The sequence below is a fragment of the Protomyctophum parallelum genome, assembly GCF_964188405.1.
Source record: "Protomyctophum parallelum genome assembly, chromosome: 3".
NCBI lineage: Eukaryota > Metazoa > Chordata > Actinopteri > Myctophiformes > Myctophidae > Protomyctophum > Protomyctophum parallelum.
Window position 1 is genome coordinate 42,208,866 of NC_139698.1, and position 27,237 is coordinate 42,236,102.

Consider the following 27,237-nt stretch of genomic DNA (forward strand, 5'->3'; position numbering starts at 1 on the left):
TTTGTATAACAGTCATTTTACAAGATGTGTCGAAATTTGACTTTGACCGACAAAAAACATTTTTTTGGGTAAAAGAATGTTTTCTACTTTTAGATGAAAATTCATGATGCCTCCAACATCCAAATCTTTTGGGAATGCCTTTGCCTATAAGTGTACCAAATGTCATGCTTTTATCACAAACTGAACGATTCCTTTATATATTGGAGCTAAGCAGCTGGACTATTGTAGTATTTGTACAAATGTAAACAATTTGCACAATCCTGCAATTCAATGATTTTCTTTTTGGAAAGTTATATAACAGTGACATTGATACTTATACTATTTTGAATAGACCAGCCCTTCATGCTGTGTTCAGAATTTAAAATGTTACATTGATTTACATTTGAGTACTTATACTTTAGCATAGGTATTTTGATTCCAATATTTTGTACTTTAACATTTTTACAGGCCTTTTACTTAAGTACCTCTACCAACACTGATAAAAGCGTAATGAAACAATCATAAATCAAAAAGCAGTGACTGGCATTATTTTTTATTTAAAGTGACATTCACTTCGGTGGGACATTTACAATGGTGCTTTGGCCTATTATCAAATACTTTTCTCTATTACTAAACAAGTACAACTGTCCCGGGTGTCCCCATGGCACCAGAAAATAACAATATAATTTTACATTATTTGTTTGTAGGTGCCGACATTAACATATAGGCTAAATTGAGTAATTTCTTTTGACATAATAGGCCAATTGCCAAAATGGGGACGCCATGTTGAAAGTGGTTAAATGAAAAGCAGGTGACTGAGTATTCTCAGGGCTGACATCAATGGAATCGCATTCTAATATAATTTAGATATGGATGCAAGTAAAATGCTCTATTGACATATTGCTTTAAGTGTTCATACAGTATGCTTTGTGAACAAAACAGCTTCATAGCATCAACAGCAGTACAGCACTGCAGTATGTTGACTGGTATGTCCATTATTCAGCTTCAACTTATAGTTGATGTGCTGCAAATTACGGTAAACCAGGTGTGCTGATTTGTACTAGCTAATATATAGCTAGAGTAGAGTTTATAGGGCCCTAAAGACAGATTGATTACACAGCAGTTATGTGCTGTGAATGAGCAATGTCACCTGCTTTTCATATCATAGAAATTGTTATTGTCTTTGGGATAAAAATTAAATAAATAAGTACCACCCGGGAAAAAGGTGAACAGGATTGGCAATACATGGTTACACCCCCCCCCCCCACACACACACACACACACACACACACACACAATTCTCGAGTGAGAAGCCTCTCTGTCAAAGTCAGGCTGCTATTCTGTATGCAGCTAGAAAGCCCACTCACAGAATAAGGACATCAATCTGCTTCCACACTGGATCCCTGTGTTGTTGCACATGTGCTGCTCCTGAGTAGAAACCTGGCATACTGTACCCAAGCCCCCAGAGCGGCTGGCCAACGGTGAAGCCGCCAAGCCTACTGGTCAAAGTTGGCACTGTAGACTGGCCCGTGCATATAGCACAAGTAAACCCTACGCAGCTGGGGTTTAACATTAAGCGCTCGTTAGCACCACATTTTGCCAACCAAATGTTGGTTGGCAAAACGAAAAAATGCGGAAGTAGACCGTTCAGGTTCTTCTGGGTGCTTCAAAACACCACTGAGTAACTTCCATTGAAATGAATAGCGGGGGCGGGGCTGTCGCTCCTCGACCGCACTCTAGATATATTATATCTCTATGACAGTACCTTGTGTTTCTATCCACTAGCTACAGATGCTGGTGGCTTTCAACAGACAACACAGAAGAAGTCCTTAACTCCACACATTTGGTAACAGGTGCATAATAGAGAACTCAGCTGAAGCCTCTGATTTGTAGTTTATATACATTTTAAGAATTTTTGTTCATCTACTGACCTTCCTATGTTATACCTGTATACATCGTAAGGTCACGGTGGTAAAACTGTTGTATTGTACTGTATGTCCTTGTATTGAAATGCCGGTATTTTACTTCCAAATCTTGAAAATGCTCCAAAAAATGCTCACAAATGTAAACACTTTAACAGCTTGATGTTTGTTTGAGTAAAGAACCAGAAAACTCCTATCAACCGGTCAAAGTGGCGTGAGACAAAGCATTGAAGTTTCCCTACAATCAGAGTGATTCAGTGTTACACTGACCATCAATATATTTTCTTTTCTGCTCTAAAGACACACCTGCTAGACACCTGATACGACATGACATTGTCAAATAGAAGACAATATCATTTCATGGATATAATTTGTCATTTGTTGTGGCCATGAGATTAATTATGCCTATATTATTGGCTGGATATCATTGTCAGCATGTATTTCTGAATACCGATAGATGACTACTGTATGTTACTAGGGCAAAGACTTTGGCCGTGGCCTTCTGTGACCACTCTTCATCATTACTTTGTCAAGAAGCTTTATTTACCTTTCCATGCCTCCACCGGCCTAAAGCCTTGATTATATTACAAACTATTCTGTTCTTATTTCAATGCATTTAATAATCCATTATTGAAAAGTCTTTGAACCATCAGTTCTAAAACAACTTTGAGGCTTAAACCGATCCACTGCAACCGATTCAGGTGCACAGAATGTAGTTGGGGAGATGCTGGGGGAGAATGGCTGAATCCAACATCTTGTGGCTGTTCTTCGGGCCTCCACATGGACCACATCCAATGTATGGCTTGAGAATATCCTTTAATGCCACTTGATGTCTCTGCTGCTGTGCATTTCAAAACCCTGCCGAATCCTCCTTCATACAGATCTCCCCTCACTGCAGCTGGGAGACTTTGAGGGGTGTGGCACTGCCAAAGTCCAAGAAGAAGGGTCCTTCCTGTTTGGGTAGAAAGGTGGTGGGGATGACGTTGTAAATGCCTGCTGGCATATGGTCTGCCTCCATGTAGGAGAAACCACACCTGCAAAGATAGAGGGAGAGAGAGAGCACGTGTTGGAAAACACTGTAAACAAACAAGATGTTATTTCTTCCTTCAGGGACTGAGGAGATATAGATCGCACCTCAGTTTCCGTGACCACACACCAAAATAAACTATTGCTGAACACGTGCAGTGTAACTTCACCAGTTTGATCTAATCTAATACTGTGAAAACAAGTCAATGCACATGTTAAGGCACAAAACACATGACCTAGGGCATGTGATAACAACACTACAGCATGCCAGGGATAAAGAAAAACAGTTTCTCGTGAACTATATGATGCATGTCATGCTTATGGTGACTTCCCATAACCCCCTGACCTACCTGTAATCTCCACTGGTCTTCTTCTGGAAGCCTGCTGCGCCTGGATCCCCCACCATGGACACAGTCACCATCTCAAAGCCAACACTGTACTGCCTGCAGAAAGACACACAAACAGAATTCATGTTTAGGAGTAGATAATAGTTTTCATATAAAGCATTTATATGCCTTAAACTCCTCACTCTGGTACAGGTCAAAATCAACAACTATTGCAACCCAGCCAGTGTGAGACAAATGTATTCTTCCACTATGAATAAGAGTGTCAGCTAAATATCTGAAACATACATATACTGAGAGGGAGATGTAAGTGTGGGTAGGGGCTCCACTGTGAATAGCGTGTGACAGATCAGAACAGAATATTTATCAGATTAGTGCGATTATATCAGAAAAGAGACACTGCAGTGATCCCAGTCATCCTGTGTGTGTGTGTGTGTGTGTGTGTGTGTGTGTGTGTGTGTGTGTGTGTGTGTGTGTGTCTGCGTACATGTGAGAGAGAGACTATGTTATTAGTAGCCAATTACAATGTGGGCTGAGGAGAGGTACTCTAATTAATTGATTGTTTTAATCCCTTTTTAATGTTCCAAAGACTTGCAACTCTTGTTGTAGAATAAACTGGAAGAATACTAATAATATTTTCTTGCTGTCTAGCATGTACAGTAGGGCAGCAAAGGAGTTCCACTCTAGTCTGTTAAAGACACTGGCAGAGAACCGGCTCTATACTACCCCCAGTTCACCCTACTGCTATTTCCACCCAATGTTCACCCCCTATAGAATAGGGATGCTAGCTTTACGTGAAAATATATCCTATTGAACAAATGAACAGAGCGTCAATGTTTTCCTCAAAAGGGACACTCTTCCTTTACACAATCAGGTTTAAAGTCATCAAAGAATGGAATAAGCTCCAGGTCAATCTAAAGAACTGTACACACTATCACTTCTCCCGCATAATTTCCCCAAAGCTGTTTCTGACCACATTACATACTACTGTATATGTATTAATGAAGACTTAAAATGTGTGTTTTATATCATAAATCAATATCACAAATCACTATTCGCTACCATATCAGTCACACATATTATTGTGATGTGTTGCCCACATTACATGGGTCTCAGATGAGGCTTACCTGGACCCTCTGAGCTCAATAAGCAAGGGCCCTGGTCGTTCCAGATTAAATTGATAGATGGGGTTGTGCTTGTAGGAGTCCTTGTAGTTGCCACAGCCTCCTGCACTGGCCCCCTTCCACTGGCCATTGATCTGAGGAACAGAGAGAGAGAGAGAGAGAGAAGTTCAGAAGCCAGGGACAGGATTGGAAGAGAATGCTCATTGCTTTTCAGCACTGCCACTTTCCGCTTAATTTAACCCCAGTCTGCTACTGCTGGCTTAAGCGTCTCACTCTCAAGGGTACCTTGAGAGAAGTGAACGAACGCTGGGAGGGAGAGGGAAAGACAAAACCAGGGGTGAAATAGGGACTGAGAAACCTAGATGACTCGGGGATAAGAAAAAAACATCACCAGCAGTCACATAAAGGGATATTTGCTATCTGGGCCATTGAAACACATACACCAGTTTGACCCGATGAAGATCCTTGGCTCGAAACGTAATGAAATTACATTGGAGCAGACGTGTGTGTGGGTTAATTATTTTTCTTACTTTCCAAATCAGCTCATGTGCATATTCTATTCTATGACCTTGATGTCGTCGTGATGTCTGATTTTACACTTGGTTGCAAATACAGCAGATCTACATCTATAACATTATGACCTCAGTGTTATAGTGTGTGAACTACGTACCCTTTTTATGTTTGTGAAGGGTGTTGGAATCTTGGAGAAGGTGAACTTACATCCAGAGTACACCTGCAAAGAAAATAAATATCATTCAATACATAGAAATATGTATATCGCTTATCTATTCTTTAACATGATTTGTTTTCATGTTGTGCAACATCTGTCTGCAGGGAAGTGAAAAGTGAGCTGACGGGTGCAGAGGCTGAAGGACAAGACACTGAAGACAGGAGAGAATGCTGTCTTACCATGCATCGGCACTTCTCCCTCAGTATAGTACATTGTCACACACAATCGTGCATTTGTAGATGTAATCTGCCACACACAATCGTGCATTTCTAGACTGTATGTCACTGTGTAAAGATACTGTATTTATATACTACACTGAATTCCTAACACTGTTTTTTCAACCATTAAATGTTTAACCTTCAGTCAGTCAGTGAGTCAGGTTAGGATAACGTCCCAGTGTTCGCTCCTCAATTTATGCAAAAAAGGCATGCACACACACAAAGACAAACCTAGAGTTGCCTGCAACTATTACTTAGTGTTTATTCCGTTGATTTGTTTATTTTGTTTTTAATAATCGAATTATGGAGAACCACTATTTAAAAAAAATTGTATTTTTGTAAAATTAACGCAGAAAAATTGATATTTACCATATTATAATCGATTAAATTGAGTACTCCATCGAGTACCACTTTCTTTAGTTTAAAGGAGAATTCCATGCTAAAAGGCTTTCTTCCCTTTATTTGTAGTTGTTACGTCCCCAACAAAGAGGTCCAGGTGTTATTTTGTGCAAAAGCTCCTTATTGGCTATTTCCCCTACCATAAGCCTTAAATGAATTGCATTGAATTGAATGGGAATTGAATGGGGCTATGGGGTGTTGTGCTAATTCACTTATTTCCATCGCCATCCTCTCTTCATAATGTAAATAATATCCCAAGCGGCACAGTTTACTACTTATTTCGATGGAAATAAGCAAATTAGCACAACACCCCATAGCCCCATTAAATTCCCATTCAATTCAATGCAATTCATTGAGCGCTTATGGTAGGAGTTTTTGCACAAAAAAACACCTGGACCCCTTTGGTGGGGATGTAACGACTACAAAGAAAGGTAAGAAAGGTAAGAAAGCATTCTAGCATGGAATTCTCCTTTAAGCCCAGTGTTGCGCAAAAACATTTTTAGCATCAGTCAAATCGATTAGTTTGATTACCTGTTGCATCCCTAGACAAAACAGCAACTTTATAGGTACAGTGTTGCTAAAATTGTGTGTTTAACTAAGTCGCTACTAGCATAATCTTTAAAAAACACGCTCATGCATGCACTCACCATTGCACAGACACGCTTTCTCACTCTCACTAATGTGTGCACCCATCACACATGCACACATACCAACTTGGGACCCAAGTATAGCCCAAGCAAAGCATTAATGTATAACTCAGTCACTGCATCAAACGTAGCTTAGATCTCATCCTGCATTCTGCACTCCAGGGACTTCAACCCTGACACAAAGATGGCCTTTCATGTGTGTGTGTGTGTGTGTGTGTGTGTGTGTGTGTGTGCATACTATGCGACTGACAGGAGTATTGTTGTGTCAGGAGTCGATTCACTTTCCATTCAAATTATTCCCAACATAGATTTTCGACCCCCCCAAAAACATATGGTGGTGTCCAGGTGGTGTAAATCCTTGTCCATTACTGCAGAGACCTGGGTTTGCTGCCTGGCAACGGTGCCTCCGGTTGGGCCAGGTGCTACAGCCACCACAACGAATAGTGTTTGAGGGAGGGAAGCTGACAGTGGATGCCGGATGGTGTCCTTGACGCGTTATCTAGCGACTCCTGCTGTTTACTTGGTGTGCTTGTTGTTCAGCAGGAATAACAGTTACTTAAGAGTAACTGTTGCTTCTGTATGATGTAAATGAAGTGTGCATAATGTACACATGATGTATACAGTGTGTGTGTGTGTGTGTGTGTGTGTGTACTGTCTCACCCGGAGTGTGTAGTTGATGGTATTTTGCTTCTCATACTGGGACACTACCAGAGTGAAGGTGTGCGTCCCTGCACTGGTCAGCTTCATCTTGGTCAGGTAGTGGGGACTGTTGATACGAATACCGTCGATGTAGGGAGGAGGATCAGCTGAGGAGACACACAAGATGCTGTCAGGCAGGATAGAAGAAAAGTTCATGAGACATTTAACACATAAAGGTCCTTTCAAACAGGCAGTGATTTAACGCACCTATAGTTCATTTTCAATGAGACCTGCATTTGATTTCTGTACGTGCGGAAAAGTTGAGGGGCAACAACGCAAGCATATTTACGTAGGCGTGGTCCGTGAAATTGTCACGCGCGTGCTTGTTTCGTGCACATGCACGCAACTCACCAGACTTGGATTCTGTTTAGCTTCTTTTTTTACACTTGCGTTGTTGCACCCCTCTTGATCAGACCTGGAGCAGACCCGTCGTTGATACAGGCGACAACGTCTGCTTAAACCCATATCAGAGGAGACGTAACTTACCAGGGTAGTAAACTTTCTTCCCATCTGTCTTGTAAACAACAAGGGTGATGAACTCCCGATTTTGTGCAAAGTCGTCCTGGGTAAAGAAAATAAAAAATAAAATACCAGTTATCATTACATTTCCCGCCAGCATTATTTAATTATCATTATATTGCCAGGATGTTCAACCCTTATTTTGAAGAGCCAAAAATCTGCGACTGGATGTTATGATGTCATACTAGTGTGTGTTGTCGCATCCACTTCCTGTCTACCGATCAGTGCAGATAAAACATGATCGATTTAGCTCCATTTAAAACAGTTGTTTTTTTTCCATATCTCTAAACTTTCACTGGACATTATGGGCGATTAGCCTTTATGATGTGACGATGTTAGCCATGCTGCTAGTATACCTCACTAGGAAATGCTGTCGGACAGAAACCTCCTATCTCCATATTCAAACTTTTAAGGTTTGTTCTTCTTCACCATACAAGAGTGTCCCACTTAAGGGGATATTTCAAATAAATTTCAAATAAAATAAACATTAAAATGACTTAAAGCTGCTATAAGCAATAATATGTCAACATTTTAATATATATATATATATATATATATATATATATTAATGTTGTAGTTTTTTTTTCTTTTTCAGAAAGCCAACAATGGGTAGAATGCTCCCAAAAAATGCATCTAGGGGCCGCAATCTGCATTCAAAGATGTTCCTAGAAGCTTTGTCATTGGTCGAAAAAAAAACCTGGTCGCAATGACTAACCAAATTCAAGGACTGTATAAAGAGGACAGGAAGCGAAGAACGTACGTGCGCCGCCATGTTGCTCACATGGTGCTCCATGGAAGGAAAGAAACATGCGCAATGGGCTTTATGCAGCCAACACTTCCGCGTTAGCTTCCTTGGTCTGCAACTGCGCATGTTTCTTTCCTTCCATGGAGCACCATGTGAGCAACATGGCGTCGCCCGTACGGTCTTCGCTTCTTGTCCTCTTTAGACAGTCCTTGACCAAATTTAGGAAGTAGACAGGCAAATCGACCAATGACAAAGCTTCTAGGAAAATCTTTGAATGCAGATTGCGGCCCCTAGATGTGTCACAGAGACTAACATTGTTGAGTACAAAAAAAAGTTTGGACATATTATTGCTTATAGCAGCTTTAACAATAACAATAGTAAAAAAGGGGTAATTTTGGACATATTGTGCTACTTGGTAAAGCTCACCTTATCAGTGATGTGTCTGGTAAGCAGCACCCACACAGCTGCGCCCCCTGCTGGACACTGGACCTCCAGTCTGAACTGGGGGTTGTTGGCCAAGCTGTAAGCATCCTTAACTGGACCCTGCTTCCCATCCCAGCTACTGCACACAACCCAACGATAGACACACAAACACTTGAGAAAATGGGTGCATTCATATTCATGATATTGTCATACTGTCATAAGCTAAGGTAACAAGCTTAGGGTTCTTATCAATGTCTCATTTTTTTAGACATTGCCCGTTTTGAGCAGTGCCAGTGACACACAAATATTAAGGAACACACGTGCGTCATTACCCACCTGGTTTTGAATGAGGTTTAGTTTCAAAAGACAATTTGCACTAACACCACATATATGATTATACTGTAAACAGTACACACCTATGAATGCAAGAGGACTCTCTGAACAGGCTAGGATTCCAGCTCAGGTAGATGACGTCGTAATATTGACACAGGTCCTCCCAGGTTATCCAGAACACACCTGAAGAGGAAATGCTAGTTTATTTACTGACGACCATATTCTCACAGTGGCCATTTTGCTCCCATGTCATACTGCCAATAATTATAAGGCAATTATTCGTACAAAACTGTGATTTTATTTGTCTGGGGTTTAACAAGCCATTTCTGTTCTTAGCCGCTGCTATCACTTAGGAACTGGTCCGTCAATAATTAATAGATGCTGAAGAAGTTTCCCAAAATGGCACAGAAGTGTTCACGTATACCATTATCGAATTTCTGTGCGGTCTTGGGATCAAAGTTGAGGTACTTGAGGAGTTCAGGAGTCCAGCTCTTCTCGTCTCTCTCACTGAATCGTCCCTTCCATCGCAGATGGCTCCATGGGTTTTTCAGCTGAAGGAAACGCATCCCCTACAACACAAAGAGAGGAAGATACCGGTTCTATTCATTTAGCTGAAGGAAACGCATCCCCTACAACACAAAGAGAGGAAGATACAGGTTCTATTCATTTAGCTGAAGGAAACGCATCCCCTACAACACAAAGAGAGGAAGATACAGGTTCTATTCATTTAGCTGAAGGAAACGCATCCCCTACAACACAAAGAGAGGAAGATACAGCCATAAGGTTCTATTCATTTAGCTGAAGGAAACGCATCCCCTACAACACAAAGAGAGGAAGATACCAGTTCTATTCATTTAGCTGAAGGAAACGCATCCCCTACAACACAAAGAGAGGAAGATACAGCCATACGGTTCTATTCATTTAGCTGAAGGAAACACATCCCCTACAACACAAAGAGAGGAAGATACAGGTTCTATTCATTTAGCTGAAGGAAACACATCCCCTACAACACAAAGAGAGGAAGATACAGGTTCTATTCATTTAGCTGAAGGAAACGCATCCCCTACAACACAAAGAGAGGAAGATACAGCCATACAGGTTCTATTCCAGGCACGGCTGCATAATTATTAGCTACAGAAAACACACCACCATCCTTAAAACACTGTTGTTAGCTACAGAAAACACACCACCATCCTTAAAACACTGTTGTTAGCTACAGAAAACACACCACCATCCTTAAAACACTGTTTTTAGCCACAGAAAACACCACCATCCTTAAAAACACTGTTTTTAGCCACAGAAAACACACCACCATCCTTAAAAACACTGTTTTTAGCCACAGAAAACACACCACCATCCTTAAAACACTGTTTCTATTTCGTCCCTGCTGACCGCCAGAGGCGGTGCTTTAAGCACTGAATACGTCCCTTCGCGCATGCGCAGTCGAGTATTTTATACCAACAATGTCGGTTGACCCCGTGATGACCCGGAGTCGTCTATAACTTCCGGCAGTCATCCGGGGCTCAGTCCCTAATTTCTTCTCGCTTGCGCAAGTTGTACACTGTACAGAGTTCTACAGCAGAATTAAACTGCACGATAACAGAACTATTGCTTTGCTACTACTAAGTCGCCGGTAGTCCCGCGACCATTGTTGGTCGGAGCTGTGACGCGTGCGTTCGCCCTCCAGGGACTGCGACTTAATACTACTATTATTGTATCGTTTTCGAGTGGAGCTGGGCTTCACATCGTCTTCTTTCCCCGTGGGAACAAGGTAAGCAGACAACCCCTGTTCGCATAGGCTGCGTGCGCGCTGCTTCCCTGCAACACACACGGTTGCGTGGCTGCGTGCTACAAACGGCGACCTGAGCGTCCCGTTTTAGCACCCGTCAAAGTTGAACGGATAGCTCGTTCTCTTTGACAGCTTACGCTGTCTTGTTTTACCACGAAGGCTGCGCCGCAGTGCTGGTGACGGCAAGCGTTAGCACTACCCGCTCCCAGCACGTGAGTCGACGCTAGTATTATTTGTTTACTACTTACCTATACTACTTATACTTATACTACTTATACTTATAAGTGTACTTATCTACTGCTATATTACTCTGCCTCTCTGAGCGAGTCTTTGCTGGCACTGGCCAGCTATATAGCACCGCCGCGTGCTACAAACGGCGACCTGAGCGTCCCGTTTAGCACCCGTCAAAGTTGAACGGATAGCTCGTTCTCTTTGACAGCTTACGCTGTCTTGTTTTCCCACGAAGGCTGCGCCGCAGTGCTGGTGACGGCAAGCGTTAGCGCTACCCGCTCCCAGCACGTGAGTCGACGCTATTATTATTTGCTTACTACTTATACTTATACTACTTATACTTATACTTATACTACTTATAAGTGTACTTATTTACTGCTATATTACTCTGCCTCTCTGAATGAGTCTTTGCTGGCACTGGCCAGCTATATAGCACCACCGCGAGGTTACGTCAGTAACCCCGGTTATATGAATTGGCTTGACTGATTTAGTCACTTGTTCTCAAATAGTGTACTTTAATTTCGGCACAGAGCCATTGCCACTTTATAGGTTGGTTTTTCTGAAATTATATATATATAACTATATCATTATATATATATCATATATACTGGTCTCTGCTAGAGCACCCCTTACCTGGCATAGGCGGCGTGCGCGCCCCCTCCCTCCAGCTAAGCGGCCTTTAGCAGCTACAGTAGCCTCTACTGGCACAGGCAGCGTCCGCGCTCCCTTCCTACCAGTTTACGGCTCCACCCCTAGCGACCACTAGCGTCCGCGCTCTGGGCTACATCTGCGGGTTTCCAATGGACGAACCCCGCCACCACCTGTGCACCTCCTGCCAGGCTCCTCTGCGGCCAGAGGATGGGCATGACCTCTGCCCTGGGTGCCTTGGCCCCCAACATCTGAGGGAGGCACTCGGTGACAACCCATGTCACGTGGACGCAGGAGCGTCCAATCTCTCTCGCCGGTAATGAAGGCTAACAAAACCCTCCCCGGACAGAAGGTACGTTATCGTTTAAAGCGGCGCTATCCCCGCTAAACAGACGTTCATATGATATCATATACTTATCATGGCATAACCTCCTGTGTGTGGGTAAAGGCTGCGTTCGCGCCGCCTCCCTGCTCTGCATACGAGGTCTGTTCGACTGTGAACGCTAGCGCTTATTATAAGCGACTATAAGACTTGCCGAAGGATAAGAACACTGTCATATTACCTTCGTTTGTTAAACACGCTACTTTTTAAGCTTTGTTTAGCCCCTGCTGGTGATGGCAAGAGCCTTGCTGGCCAAAGCCATATACCGATATTGGCAGCATTCAAGCTTAACTGCTTTTGCGAATAGCTGTATTGTTGTTGTTATTATCAGCCCGGGACAGGAGCAGCTTCCTGCGTCCTCCCAGGGTATTGATGTTGCTACCAGTATAGTTTGTAGCAAAATAGTATTAACAGCTACTGGTGTACATAGCCTGTCTGGTTGTTAACCCAGCTGGCCCCCAGTAGTGGGCCTAGCTGAAGCTGCTACCAGTATGTCTGGAGCTCAAAGCTCCATTAACAGTTTTTTGCATATACAGTGGGTGCAACCTGGTTTGTTCCCACAGGTCGGATTAGTGCCCCTGGGTACCTGTAGGTCCTATTAGCCCAGCTGGTCCCCAGCACAGAGTATCTGGCGCTGCTGACAGCGTAGCTCACAGCTGCTACCAGTAGCTTAAAGTTAAAGCTGTTTATGAACAGGCTATAGTTTGTCTTGTTTTTTAGTAGCCTAGCTGGTCTCCAGCATAGCTCTCTAACTGGCGCTGCTACCTGTAGTTGTAGCCCAAGCGCTTATTATACTATTGAAGATAAAAAGCTATCTGTATATAGCTTGCCTTACTGTTTGTTGGCCCAGCTGGTACAGGGCAGGCAGCGTATGCGCTCCGCTCCTCCAGCATACGGCCAGCTTGATGTTACTTACTACTAATCGTTTGTTAGCTCAAGCATTTATTAACAGCTATTGGTGTATAGCTTGTTATGTTCATTAGCTGCAGCTGATACAGGCAGCGTACGCGCTCCCTTCCTTCAGCAGGTGGCCCCTATCGGTGGAGCTATCGGTTGTAGCCTTTTCTCCAAAACTAGCTTGTGTCGGTTTATTTAACCGAACCTGGCTGGGGTAGGCAGCGGTAGCGCTCCCTCCTCCCAGCATGAATGCGTAGTAGTGCACACGTGACTAGTGTATTGGAAGTGTCTTTTGTTTCGCTCTGGACTAGCAAACATAAATAATAATGCACTGGAGTTTGGATAAGCGTCATAGTGCCGTGATAAACGGTCACATAGGAAACACTACAGCTGCTACATAGCAGCGTCCAAACCTTGACTGAAGGCTACTTTATTATCATAAATTATAAGTAAGCCTCCGCCGGGGGTACAGGTAGCGTAAAGCTCCCCTCCCCCACCGCGACCATGCAGGTCGCACAGTCTATCTAACAGCAACGTTTGTGTGCTGTTTCTATGATGCACTTTACATCTGGTTGAATCTCAAAGTGCTGCAATGAGCATTTGCATAAACGTAAATGCATATTCACATGCTGCGGCAGGTATAGCAGCACTCAGTTTTTCGATTAAGTCATTATATGCCGATCTAAGTTAAAGCCTCTGCTGGCACAGGCAGCGTACGCGCCCCCTCCCTGCAGCATATGGCCAACACCTAGCAAACCAGTAGCGTCCGCACCCTGGGCTAGTTGGGACTGGTGTGCACCGGCCGGTCCAAAGGAACCGGTGCCACCACAACGGAGAGCACCCACTTTCGTACCTCGAAAGCCTCTGCTGGTACAGACAGCGTATGCGCTCCCTCAAGCATATGGCCAACACCTAGCAACCAGTAGCGTCCGCGCCCTGGGCTAGTTGGGACTTGTGTGCACCGGCCGGTCCAGAGTAACCGGTGCCACCACAATGGAGAGCTCCCACTTTTGTACCTCGTGTGAAGCTCTCCTTCAGCCGTGAGCCGACCTTGGTCCTGCCCCGTGTGCCAGGAGGAAAAGGTCTGACCGCTGACTACAGCAGATCCGAGAGGGCTCAGCTATCTGCGGAGTTGGCCCGCATGAGGGCCATGCTCACTTCAGATAACACCTAGGCACCTCGGAGGGTGCCGAAGCGCCTACCTCTCCGATGCCACAACTGACTCGAGGTTGATGTGCTCTCCCCGACAGCTTAAGCTACGCACTTCCATGACTATGAGGAAGATGCAGAAGGCGGTGCCTCCCAGGCATCAGAGCCGGCCTCCCACTTCTCAGCTCATGCGCATAGCCGTGGAACGCATACTAAAGCAGGCAGTCGGCTCCTCCAAGCGCCTTCTTCTTGCTGTCTTCGCCGTCCCCCACGCCTGTACCTGAGACAGCTACAGGCCTGCCGGGCGAACGATCAGGGCCCTCTCCCATCTCTATACCGATGGTGAAATCCTGGCAGCCCTGCCCTGATTGGGAAAAGTGTCCTGAGACAACCCGTTGCGACGTGACACTTTAATAGATTTGAACGCACAAGGCGATAAGGGCTGGCCTGGGTTACATGCCAGCCACCAAGCCTGTCATTGCATCCCTCATTGTGTTCCCCAACGAGGCCCGGCGGCAGAACGCTAGGTGACCTCGACCCCAGTGCAGGAGCACAGACAACCTGCTCACTGGGGCCTCCCGTTCACACTTAATAGTGGCAACGTTAATACTGGCTCAGTCACCTTTGGTGTGTCACTGGAGGCATTGGCGTCATGTCCTCAGAGCGTGGGCGGCTGATGTCCATCGTATCTCTAGCCCGTCGCCAAGTCGGGTTTTCACAGTCAAGCTTGACTGATGAGCCTAGGCCAACTCTCCGTAGTCTCCCTGAGGAGCCAGGAGCACTAGGTGGTTCAGCCGGGCGAGAATCGCCGGAGCGAACCATCCAGGGGGGGAAGACCAGGCTGCAGCTTGCAGGCCTACGACACATCCCGCCTCCCAAAGGGCCGAGCTCCAACATTGATGAAATCATCTTGACTGCCCTCGGAGCTCGCGTATCACCGCCGGCCCACACTAGAGGCCAGCGTGTTCCCTGGCGTCCCACGCAGGGACCTGACTGTGACTGTGACTTTCCGGGCTGTGCAGTGCCTTCTGACGCCAGCCCCCCATATCCGGCGGGTCAAAATGGCCATTATCAGCAACATGACGAGAGCCCTACTATCAGACCAGGAGTGATGTGTCCTCCTGCCCAAGGGCGCAACAGAGGCTGTATATCCTCAGTCACACTAAGGGAAGTCCGATCTACATACTTCCTCGTGACGCAAGACAGACGGGTGTCGACATGTCTTGAATCTGATGGGACCCAACAAACCAATGAAGTTTATGCCAGTCTACTGGGCCGAACACGGCAATGTGCTGGAGCGGCAAGTGGTGCGCTCCGCTCTATAGCACACATTCTCATACTCATGGGACCTTAACCGGGTACTGGACGCCCTGTGCGGGCCTACCTTCGAACCCTTGGCACAGGCAGAGCTGAAGTGGGTGTCATACAAGACAGCCCTTCTCCTGGCCATTACATCGGCAAAGCGCGTCAGTGAACTGCACGCTCTGTCAGTCAGCGAATCATGTCTGAGGTGGAACGCAGACGGCTCGGGGGTCACGCTGTGGCCAAACATAGCATTCCTCCCGAAGGTGCTGTCGCAGGCTCACCTCAACCGGCCTATCAGGCTGGCTCGATTCAACCCCCCACCTGGGGAGCTGACAGACAAACTGGAGCTGTTGTGCCCAGTCCGGGCCCTGAGAGCCTACATTGAAGCTACTGCACGCATCAGGCGAGCAGAGCAGCTGTTCTTTTGCCATAGTGGTGTGAACAAAGGCGGCGCTCTCTCCAAGCAGCGCCTGTCCCACTGGATTGTAGACACAATCAGCCACGCCTATGAGGCAAGTAACCTCCCCGTACCATCAGGGGTACGGTGCCACTCTACAAGGAGCATTTCCACATCATGGGCTGCCATGAGAGGGGTGCCCTTGGAGGACATTTGTGCCGCCGCCTCATGGGCTTCGGCAGGCACTTTCTCAAGGTACTACAGGGTGAATGTTGCCACTCCCCACCCAGTGGACGTGGCCCTCTTCCCCGAATCCTCCGGTTCTACCCTTTGAGGTCTGTAATCAGGATTCCTCGTGACTTGGCTGGTATAAGTCATTCAGTGCTTAAAGCACCGCCTCTGGCGGTCAGCAGGGACGAAATAGAACGATAGTTACGTATGTAACTACGGTTCTATGAGTCCTGAATGACCGCCAGAGGCACTCTTGTCACTCAGAATCCTCGTGTTCTCGCGAGAAGATTCTGTAGGGACTGAGCCCCGGATGACTGCCGGAAGTTATAGACGACTCCGGGTCATCACAGGGTCAACCGACATTGTTGGTATAAAATACTCGACTGCGCATGCGCGAAGGGACGTATTCAGTGCTTAAAGCACCGCCTCTGGCGGTCATTCAGGACTCATAGAACCGTAGTTACATACGTAACTATCGTTTTAGCTACAGAAAACACACCACCATCCTTAAAACACTGTTTTAGCTACAGAAAACACACCACCATCCTTAAAAACACTGTTTTTAGCCACAGAAAACACACCACCATCCTTAAAACACTGTTTTTAGCTACAGAAAACACACCACCATCCTTAAAAACACTGTTTTTAGCTACAGAAAACACACCACCATCCTTAAAACACTGTTTTAGCTACAGAAAACACACCACCATCCTTAAAACACTGTTTTCAGCTACAGAAAACACCATTCCTATTTTATTTTTCTTATTTCTTATCATTTCTCATTTCTTATTATTTCTCATTTCTCATTTTATTATTTCTAATTTCTTATTATTTCTCATTTCTTGTTATTTCTCATTTCTTATTATTTTTCCTATTTTTCTCATTTCTTATTATTTTTCCTTTTTTTTCCTTATTATTATTTCTCATTTCTCATTTCTTATTATTTCTCATTTCTTATTATTTATTACAAATCGAACAAATCTCACTGCGGTAATGTGTGTGACAAATCGAACAAATCTCAAATCGAACAAAATCTCAAATCGAACAAATCTCAAATCGAACAAATCTCAAATCGAACAAATCTCAAATCGAACATCGAACGTCGAACGTGTGTGACAAATCTCACAAATCTCACAAATTAAAATCTCACAAATCCTCAAATCGAACAAAATCTCAAATCGAACAAATCTCAAATCGAACAAATCTCAAATCAAACAAATCTCACTGCGGTAACGTGTGACAAATCGAACAAATCTCACAAATTAAAATCGAACAAATCTCAAATCTCAATTATTTCTATTTTTTTCCTATTTTTTTCTTATTCTTTTCCTATTTTTTTTCTTATTTTTTTCTTGTGAATGGGTGAATGAAATGCACAATCATTTTAAAGCGCCTTTATCCAAGGCGCTTTAAAATTATTGTGCATTTCATTTTAGTAAATGGTGCATTTATATAGCGCCTTTATCCAAGGCGCTATATAAATGCACCATTTACTATGAATGCCATTTAAGAGAGACAAGCCAAGAATCATCAATGATAATTATGGTTACTGTACCTGTTTAAAGACATTAAAGCTATGTCCATCAATCCCATTATTATCTTTTGACATTCAACGGAATTAATGAGCATGTTTATCAAATTAGTTATAGCTGTGAGAACAGCAGAATGATGGAGCGCAAGCATGTCAAATATATACGAGGACAGACTCATAATAACACTAATATCCTAACCTTGTACTGCAGACATAAGTGGTTAGTGCTAGCATGCTAACCTTGTGGTCCCGGATATCAAGGACAGCATAGGCATGTGTGGGCACCAGGCCCCACCTCTCCCCCTCCTCCTCTGTCATCACCCCTGTCGCTGTGGTGACGAGGACATCACCGCGATGAAACCTGGGTGGGAGAGGGAGATTGGAGAGAAAGAGACAGGCCTAAATCTCCCCTTGTCTTTCTGTCTAACTGTTGGACAAGGCTGCACCTCTGCCAGATGAAACAGGCTCATGGAAAACTACTTGCAAAAAGAAGAGATAAATAATACTGTAGCTGCATACGTGCATGCAAAGCTCACTCACCTCTGGTACAGCATGCGGAAGCTGTCATCCTTGCTGAAGGACTGATTGTCTGAGTGCATAGCGATGCGTTCAGGGATCCAACCAGTGAGCGCGTGGAGATCAATGTTCTATTAGACATATGAAGGAAAACATATGGACAACACTGGTGAAAACAGGCCCAGGCCGTAGCGTAACGGTCTGGGCACCGGACTGGTGATCCAGTCGCGGTGTGCCGCGGGTTCGACTCCCGGACCTGACACGGCCTTTACCGCATGTCATCCCCCCATCTCTCTCCCGTTTCCTTAAAAAATCAATAAAGGCGTAAGCCGCAAAAAAATATCTTAAAAAAAAAAAAAAACACTGGTGAAAACAGCAATGAATAAACAGTCAGTGATGTAACTGAAAATGTTACAAAATACATTGTGGTTGTTGCTGAACAAACGCCTATTACCGTGCATAAGCAATTTTACGGTATCCGGAGAACTTGCCAGTTTACAAATTCGCCGCAGCGAAAACTCTTCATCAATGTCTTCATCTAACATGTTGTCTAGTATGTCAAACCCACAGATGTTATAGTTCATTTCCAAAGTCATCAAATTATTTTGTGCAATTATATGGTCAGCTAGATAATGATAAAAAGTTGAGTATGTGAATACCAATGATAGTAGGCCTACCAATTCAGGATATTGTTTACTAACGAATTACATTGTTTCGGTACTTTGGTGTTTAAACTTTAGCATTCCTACTTCATCTAGTGTAAACTCTAAACAACTATCCTCTCTCTCTCTCTCCCACTCAATTCAATTAAACTGCCGAGTTCTCCGGTATCCAATCTTACAAAGCAGCAGAATAAAATATAACCACAATATTTTTTCACAATCACCAAGTATAAACACTCAAACATCTGCAACGCACCGAGTTGGATCCAGGGAAGTCGTAGCCTCCCATGACCTTCATGTAGGCCTTCTCAATGAGAGACACCCACAGCTCATTCCTGTTGCTGGAGTAGGAACACAGCAGCTCCCCGTTGCGATCCACAGGCAGGTAATCGTCTATGATCACCTACAAGGAAGGGGGACACAAATTCTGGTGGGTTCTGGTAAGCACCGGAGATGGCGGTCATAAAATGTAGATAAGGATCATCTCACTGTGTAAACAGTTAATGGAACTCCCACAGTTGTTACATTTTCATACTCGCCACGAATAAGAGCACCTGTTCTCATCATTTAGAAGTAGAACGCACTTATCTAGTTATAGGTACTAGTACTACTACTAATTTAGACTTCTTTATTTATCACATATGACAACGTTTCAATCTATATTGGATTTTCACCAGCTCAATCGATGGATCGAAATCTAATCACCAAATAAGTCTAGCACACACTGTCACTGTACAATTAATTTGCTGTGTCATCCATCTCTAAATGATACCGGCCAAATGACCATTTGAGAACACTAGATTAAGTGGGGATGCCAATTATATCCAACCCGTTTCTAGCTCCCTCTCACCTTCCTGGGAACGCCGTTGATATGAAGTTTAACCATATACTTCCCACAAGGGTTATACTCTGGTTGCCCTCTGCGGTTCTGAGGGTAGATGATGCTGCAAGAAACATTCACACACACAGTCACACACACAAATGTTTCAGTGATGAATATGAATATTTACTGATGCTGAGTAATTCTGATTTCCATTATTTCTGTGGTAGTGCTGGGGCCATGTACCTGGTGATAAGCATTATTTCTATGGTAGTGCTGGGGCCATGTACCTGGTGATAAGCATTATTTCTATGGTAGTGCTGGGGCCATGTACCTGGTGATAAGCATTATTTCTATGGTAGTGCTGGGGCCATGTCCCTGGTGATAAGCATTATTTCTATGGTAGTGCAGGGGCCATGTACCTGGTGATAAGCATTATTTCTATGGTAGTGCAGGGGCCATGTACCTGGTGATAAGCATTATTTCTATGGTAGTGCTGGGGCCATGTACCTGGTGATAAGCATTATTTCTATGGTAGTGCAGGGGCCATGTACCTGGTGATAAGCATTATTTCTATGGTAGTGCTGGGGCCAATGGGGGCCATGCATGTACCTGGTGATAAGCTTCTTGTTGTAACGCCGCTCATAGGCTGCACTGATGGCTAATGAAGCCACAAACGAACAGTCAGACACCACCGTCTGAAAATATACAGAACAAATCACGTACACCTGTTAACACTTTCAAAAAGCCTTTTCCTACTCAATACAATAATTATATGATGTGATGCCATCTGGTGGCTGAGTTTGCTCATAACATTTCACGGAGAATGTTCTGTTTTATTCAGGATTCATCATCATCATCATCATCACTGCTTGAGAAGACAAAACCAAATTAATCAGGGCAACATAATTATACTTGATTACTTGATGTACAACCTCTTCCTGACCGTTTCCTATTTTATAGTATAAATTGAATAGCAACAGGCAATATTATTTGTTTCATGTATATAATCTTACAATCTGTCCTTGTTGCCATTAATTCCTATTACATGATGTGATGATCCTCATAACCATTGGTATGCCTCCAGGGGCAGGCCTATATAACATAACAGATACTACTGCTGTGTCAGAGTTCTAATTAATAATCCAACCTGTTTGATGCTGAAGCTAGACACAGACAGGATCATGGTGGGGTTATTGCAGATCTCGTCTGGCCGGACCCAGCGGGAGAAGATAGCTTTCTGCTTGGGTGATAGCGCCAGCTTGCCCATTTTGTCTCTGTTCAAGGGAACATGCACATACAGTACATAGACAACAATCGGTTGTGTTTAATTGGTGTAGTTTGAAACCTAGTGGGCACAATTTATCACACAATCTATTACCATCACATAGTAATTTATTACAATCATAAAAAAATTGCCCATAAATAGTGGCGATGCATGTGATGATCATACAGCATGTAGTCATTTATGTTCCTAGATTTTACCATAGCTGCAAATCAAGTTTAGCCAAGTGTCCAGTGTTTCAGAAAAGGAGGATAACAATGCTAACGAACATTTTGTGGACAATAAAAGAGAAAAGCAATGTCCGATAAGAACAATAGAAATTCATAATGTCAAAGTATCCCTTTAAACCTTCAGTATTCAGGGTACTTGATGTTGAAACATTGTCTAATAATAATGTTATAAATGCACAGCAACACAATGTAGAATATATTTTTCTTGTTGCTTTGAAATCAAAGCAATTAATGTATCCCATTATGTGTGATATGAGATTGCACATATGAAGTCAAGTATCACTTAACAAAATACTGTCATACAATGGTAAACCGCCCAAAGTCGACTTACGAGAAAGGGACAGGGAAGGCAAATCTCTCCTTCAGGTCCACACTCATAAAGGGAACAAAGGCTATGCTGTTGATTGTAGATGTGCTCCTAAAAGTGAAGGATGAGAAGGTTTTATTTGATCTCAGGCCTTGCTGTAGTAGAATATGAAACCATGTACTTTCTTATGATGGTATGTGTATCTTAAGTATTCTTGAAGGGACAGACATTTTTCAATAATACACACAATTCCAGATGTCAATTAACGGCTGGAAAATAAACCCTTCAAGAACTGTTGGCTCAACGTTATTCATCATAAACAAGTACAGTTTATGTTGACCATGGGTCTACAGCTCTATGAAATATTTTGTAACATGTATATCAGCATCAAATAAAATTATTTCTACTATGTTTTGCCAAATTCAATTTCATTAAAAATGACATTACATTTTCCATTCTGGCCAAGACAATTGTGTTTCTGTGTTGAACATATTGCTGACACCAGTCTGCTTACCTGAGCACCTCAATCTCCTCTGAGGTGTACCGCTGGCCCTGAGGCTCGCTGGACTGGACTGCCCGGACCGGCTGGGGCCGATCATTAAGGGTAAACTCTGGCCCAAGGGGGAAAAACTGACGAACCGGACCACCAGAAGGTGCACTGCTGGGCTTGGGGCCAGATAGTCCCGGTCTGTCCTGAGGCTGGGCTTGAGCCGATTTGGAAAGGGAGTCTTTGAGCCCTTCCGCTCTGAGAGAATAAAATGGAAGTGGTTGTTTATTAGTGTCTGGTATATTTGACAAATTGCAGTTGTTGGACGTTGACAACTTGATTAAATATAATAAATACCATTACTGGAAACAGATGATTAAAAGTCTTACCGGTCTAAAGCCTGGCGAGCCAATTGCTTCAATTTGACCTGCAATGCTTGGTCTGATGTCTCATTGGACTGTTGGAAATACAAACAATGAGAACAGAGTATATTCTATCTACAGTATGAGAGAGATTGGGGAGAAACATGAAAGGGAAAAAGAAAAATGAAACCGTACAAAAAAAACCACACAAAAGCAAGAGAGACTTGAGAACAGGGATAGTCTCTTGTATGTGGACTAGTTCAACTTGTTCACACAGAGTAAAATAAGGTTCTACCCATCAACATTTCCATACACACTGGCATACAACACTCCTTTACTCAAGAAATTCCATTACATTTATTTTCCCTGCCCTGGCATTATAACACAAGTTTTTTTGCAATTAGTTTGAGGTCAAATTATTAGTTTACTGGACTACAAGTCAATACAAATACTGCTACTTTGAGGACAAAACCATGAAAAGCACTAAGACTTGTTCACATCAGGGTCCTCCATTTTCAATTCATCAGAACATTTAACGACGTACAAATACACACTATGAACAGCAAATCATCATATGAAAAAAGTGAATGACATTTAATACAGTATGGGGGAAAAAGTTTCGAATTGCAGCCATCTCTGAGTGCAGGGTGAAGGGTTTCACATTTCTTAATGGCTCTTGTAGGGCGTTCCATTTTAGTGGCATAGGAGGGAAATTAATTGAATCCCTTGTTTGAGGCGAATCTGGGTTGCACATGGTTTGTTGGTACACCATGTATCTTGGTGGTGTAGCAAATCCCAGGCCCATTGCTAGATGCTGTACTGTGGTCAACCCTAAAGGCCTATTCATAGTCTGGATTTTCGGTGGTGAGGTGACCACCGCTCCGGTGGTGAGCTGACCACCGGAGCTGAAATAACGTTGAGCGGTGGTGAGTAAAAACAGAGAGAAGGGCTGGAGCGGTGGCGGTGGTTTGCTCTTCACCGCGGCTCGTGACGTCATGTTGTAGTTCGGTGGTCACCCCACCACCGTAAATCCAGACTATGTATGAGCCTTAAGCCATTCCAGCCTATCAAAATGGGCAGGGGTGAGGTGGGTTCTAGGAGTGAGCCTACGTAGTAGCCTGACCAGTTAGTTTTGGGAAGTTTGGAGCCTTGTTGCGACCAAAGGTCGCAGATAACTATGAAACCTTGCGTTTTTGTCATGTCACTCACGTCACGTCACTCAATCTGTCACTGACAATCGTTACTCACAATATTGTGTCCAGGTCTCGAGTGACATCACAATGACATCATCAGGGATGAAATTAAAATCCCCATACATGGGGAAAACCCCCATATTGTGCCCAGGTCTTGTGACATGATTATGACATCATCATCCCCATAAATGGGGAAAGCCCCCATATATTGTGCCTAGGTATCGTGACATCACTATGACATCATCAGGGATATTAAGCCCATATACGGGAATGTGATGCCTCCCCATCCATCCTTCCTCTTCGATGTCTCCCTTTTGACTGATACCTGTCCATTTACTGTAAAGAGTCATTTGTAAATACTTCCTTAATGTAAACGAAGTCCACACCCACAACACCAGAGGGAGTACAACAAACCATGTACAACCCAGATTCGGCACAAACAAGGGACTAAATTATTTTTGCTCCTATGCTACCGGCCTCTGTAAAATCTGAATCCCCCCCCTTGTGGAGCTGAGGCGGCCCAAAGTTAGAGGAAGGCAATGCTCTTCGAACCTGCACATTTAGTCCATGCCAAGCCATCAGCCATGGATCAATAATAAGAGGACATTGAGAGGAGATTACTCAAAACCCAAACTAACTTTTGTCTGGTTTTCCTTTCCTGAGCAACACCTACCGTCTTGATGCACAGTTCCACAGCCTGCATGTAGAGCTCAATGGCTTCGTCACCGTTTCCCTTCTCATCCTCATCGAAGGCCTGGGTGACCAGGAAGTGGGCTCGCTCCAAGTCCACCTGCTGCCGCGACTTCAGTGGATCACTGCTCTGTGCCTGGACTGGGAGTGGGGACACAAGGCAAGGAATAGGACATTCAGTGGATCACTGCTCTGTGCCTGGACTGGGAGTGGGGACACAAGACAAGGAATAGGACATTCAGTGGATCACTGCTCTGTGCCTGGACTGGGGACACAAGGCAAGGAATAGGACATTCAGTGGATCACTGCTCTGTGCCTGGACTGGGACTGGGGACACAAGACAAGGAATAGGACATTCAGTGGATCACTGCTCTGTGCCTGGACTGGGACTGGGGACACAAGACAAGGAATAGGACATTCAGTGGATCACTGCTCTGTGCCTGGACTGGGACTGGGGACACAAGACAAGGAATAGGACATTCAGTGGATCACTGCTCTGTGCCTGGACTGGGGACACAAGACAAGGAATAGGACATTCAGTGGATCACTGCTCTGTGCCTGGACTGGGGACACAAGGCAAGGAATAGGACATTCAGTGGATCACTGCTCTGTGCCTGGACTGGGACTGGGGACACAAGGCAAGGAATAGGACATCATGATTTAACCCGTTCAGGACGGGAATCCCTTTTGGTGTTTTAAGCATTATGTTATACTTTAGCTATTGAAAAATAGCAGATCTACAAGCTCATAGCGCGGCACAGAAGAATGCCGCGCTACAAGCTTGTAGATCTGCTATTGTTGAAAAATCGTGAAAACGTTTTTAACTCAAGTCATTGCTTCTGGGGGGTCCCTGGAACAACATATTTTCAGATGGGGGTCGGTGGCTAATTACATATAAGTTTTGGGGGTCCTTGACATGAAAATGTTTGAGAACGACATAGAAACAGGTTTTTCAGAAAACTGTCTAAATGGGTTAAGATGCCAGAATAGTATCTCCATGCGTACAATGTAAAATAAAATGTAACATTTTAAAGTTTTTTCTTTCTCTCTCACACACACACACACACACACACACACACACACACACACACACACACACACACACACACACACACACACACACACACACACACACACACACTTTGTGTGCTCTGCCCCAGAAATTATGGAAAGAATGACTCAGGACAAAATGAGAATTTGCCTTGGTCTTTCAGATTTAGCAATATATTAAAGGTTACAGTAGGGGTAGCCTGGTGTTTAGAGAGATGTAACTAAACGGCTTTGCTTCCCACAACAGCTACTTGTTCATCATCAACATTGCTGAACATCAACATAAATCCTTGAGCAAGACACTGAACAGAACACCTAACCCCTCACAGGAGTATAAGTTGGTTAAAGTTTAAGGCCATTGCAGTTAGATTGGAAAGTCAAAAACTAGAACCCAATTGTGTCTTTTCTCATCAACTCACCAACATTATGGACTAAGGCTTGTACTCTATCCAGATACTCTGTCACCTTATCCTGAATGGCCTCCAGCTTGGACCCTGCCATGCCTGCATAGATCAGGGCTTGGGCTGCCTCCTACAACAAGGACAAAGCACCCGAGAGAAAACAATAGTTTCATTATGCCATAGTGTAACATTTTAAAAATTTGAATAACATACCTCACATTTACTGATGGAAAACCAGTGAGTTGGGTGAGTTGATGCCTGGGGGGAAAAACGAGGAGGAATGTGGGTGGATGGAAAACTCAATGTGGGTGTATGCGAGTTGCGTGATTCTATTCTACGTCCGAGCAGACATGGTAACGCCACTGCCCGTATTGCCCGCATGGGGCGTGTTCGGAAATGGCGCACTGCCCGCCCCATGGTCTCACAAGAGTGTCCTCTGAGTCTGAGACGCGAGGTTACTTGTCTGTCCTGGTAAATAATAGAAGTACGGTTACGGTATAATACAAGAGAATGACAGCTTGGCACACGTGACAGAATGCAGCCTTGTAACTAACTTGTAAGTTATATTTTTATAGAATAGGCAAACTAATATTGTTTGTGCCGTTTGCTTTGATTGAATCATTGATTGAACACTACGTTGTATTATGATTATTATGCTCCTCCCTCTCCTTAGGGAGGAGCAAGCTAATCTTGGGGGAAAACCATAGGGGAAAACATATGACCTGCGGGTGCATTTATGGCCAAAATGGGTGGAGCCCACCACTTTTACAACCCAGAAGAAGGGCTGAAAACGCCTCATGCACTGGGTGAGCAACTCCATGCACGTGGATGGGAGGGTAACTCCGGTGCCGTCTCTATTATTTATAACTCTATGGGGGGAGGCTGTGGTGGAGGTGTGACTCCTGTAGTCCAGGAAATAAATTAGATGAGACCACATTTTCATGACAGATTTTGGTCATGAACATGACGTCATAACTAAAATATCTAAAAACACACATTACACACAACATTTTAATTGTGTCCTAAACATTAAAATAAGATCTGGTTGCAAAAGGAGTAGTGTCATTTTAAGGACTATATCTAGTGTGTGAGTAGAAAAATAGAAGAACATTACTTAAAAATGAAAATATCTGACTACAAAATCATAAATAATGCTGACGAGTATAGGCTGGTTTAATTATGTTGAATCCGTCTGTAGGAACAAACCTTAGCCGCTTGCTTACCTTATAATAAAAGACAGCTTCGTTATATTTTCCATTCTGGTCACAGGTGACAGCCGTTTTAGCAAACTTGACGGCATCAAGCTCCAACGCCGTGCAATCCATAGTGAAACAACTTCACTGAGTGACAGCAGGATTAAGTTAGCAAATAGGCTAACTGGCTAACAAGCTAACGGCAGTACGTTTTTATATAAACTGAGGACACCAATCATTTACAGGTTTAAAAATCATCTTAGATATTACAGTGGTTCATGCGGCCCTTAAATACTCAATTATCCGCTGGGAAAATCACATTCGTGCTAACGTTTGACAGAGTGGTGCTGGTGTTTACAACCATGTTGCTTCC

At 43.8% G+C, this 27,237-nt stretch overlaps 1 protein-coding gene across 2 annotated transcripts; it reads right to left on the reverse strand.

Moving 5' to 3' along the window:
- Window positions 1–520: 520 nt before the first annotated feature.
- capn7 (calpain 7) lies at window positions 521–27,237 on the reverse strand. 2 transcript variants are annotated; one of them, XM_083760879.1, is made up of 21 exons: window positions 26,895–27,237; window positions 25,690–25,801; window positions 24,204–24,361; window positions 22,365–22,432; window positions 22,003–22,233; window positions 21,513–21,599; window positions 20,817–20,943; window positions 20,279–20,364; window positions 19,697–19,790; window positions 19,103–19,249; window positions 18,209–18,315; window positions 17,909–18,029; window positions 9,533–9,677; window positions 9,192–9,291; window positions 8,779–8,914; window positions 7,575–7,650; window positions 7,050–7,195; window positions 5,066–5,128; window positions 4,399–4,529; window positions 3,278–3,370; window positions 521–2,935 (listed from the first exon to the last, which is right to left on the reverse strand). In XM_083760879.1, exons 1-21 carry the CDS (start codon window positions 26,994–26,996, stop codon window positions 2,791–2,793), a joined length of 2,475 nt encoding a protein of 824 aa, XP_083617005.1. In that variant the 5' UTR covers window positions 26,997–27,237; the 3' UTR covers window positions 521–2,790. The 2 variants fall into 2 exon arrangements, with proteins under 2 accessions (XP_083617005.1, XP_083617006.1); XM_083760880.1 differs by lacking the exon at window positions 26,895–27,237 and having other exon boundaries at window positions 24,204–24,356; window positions 25,690–25,803.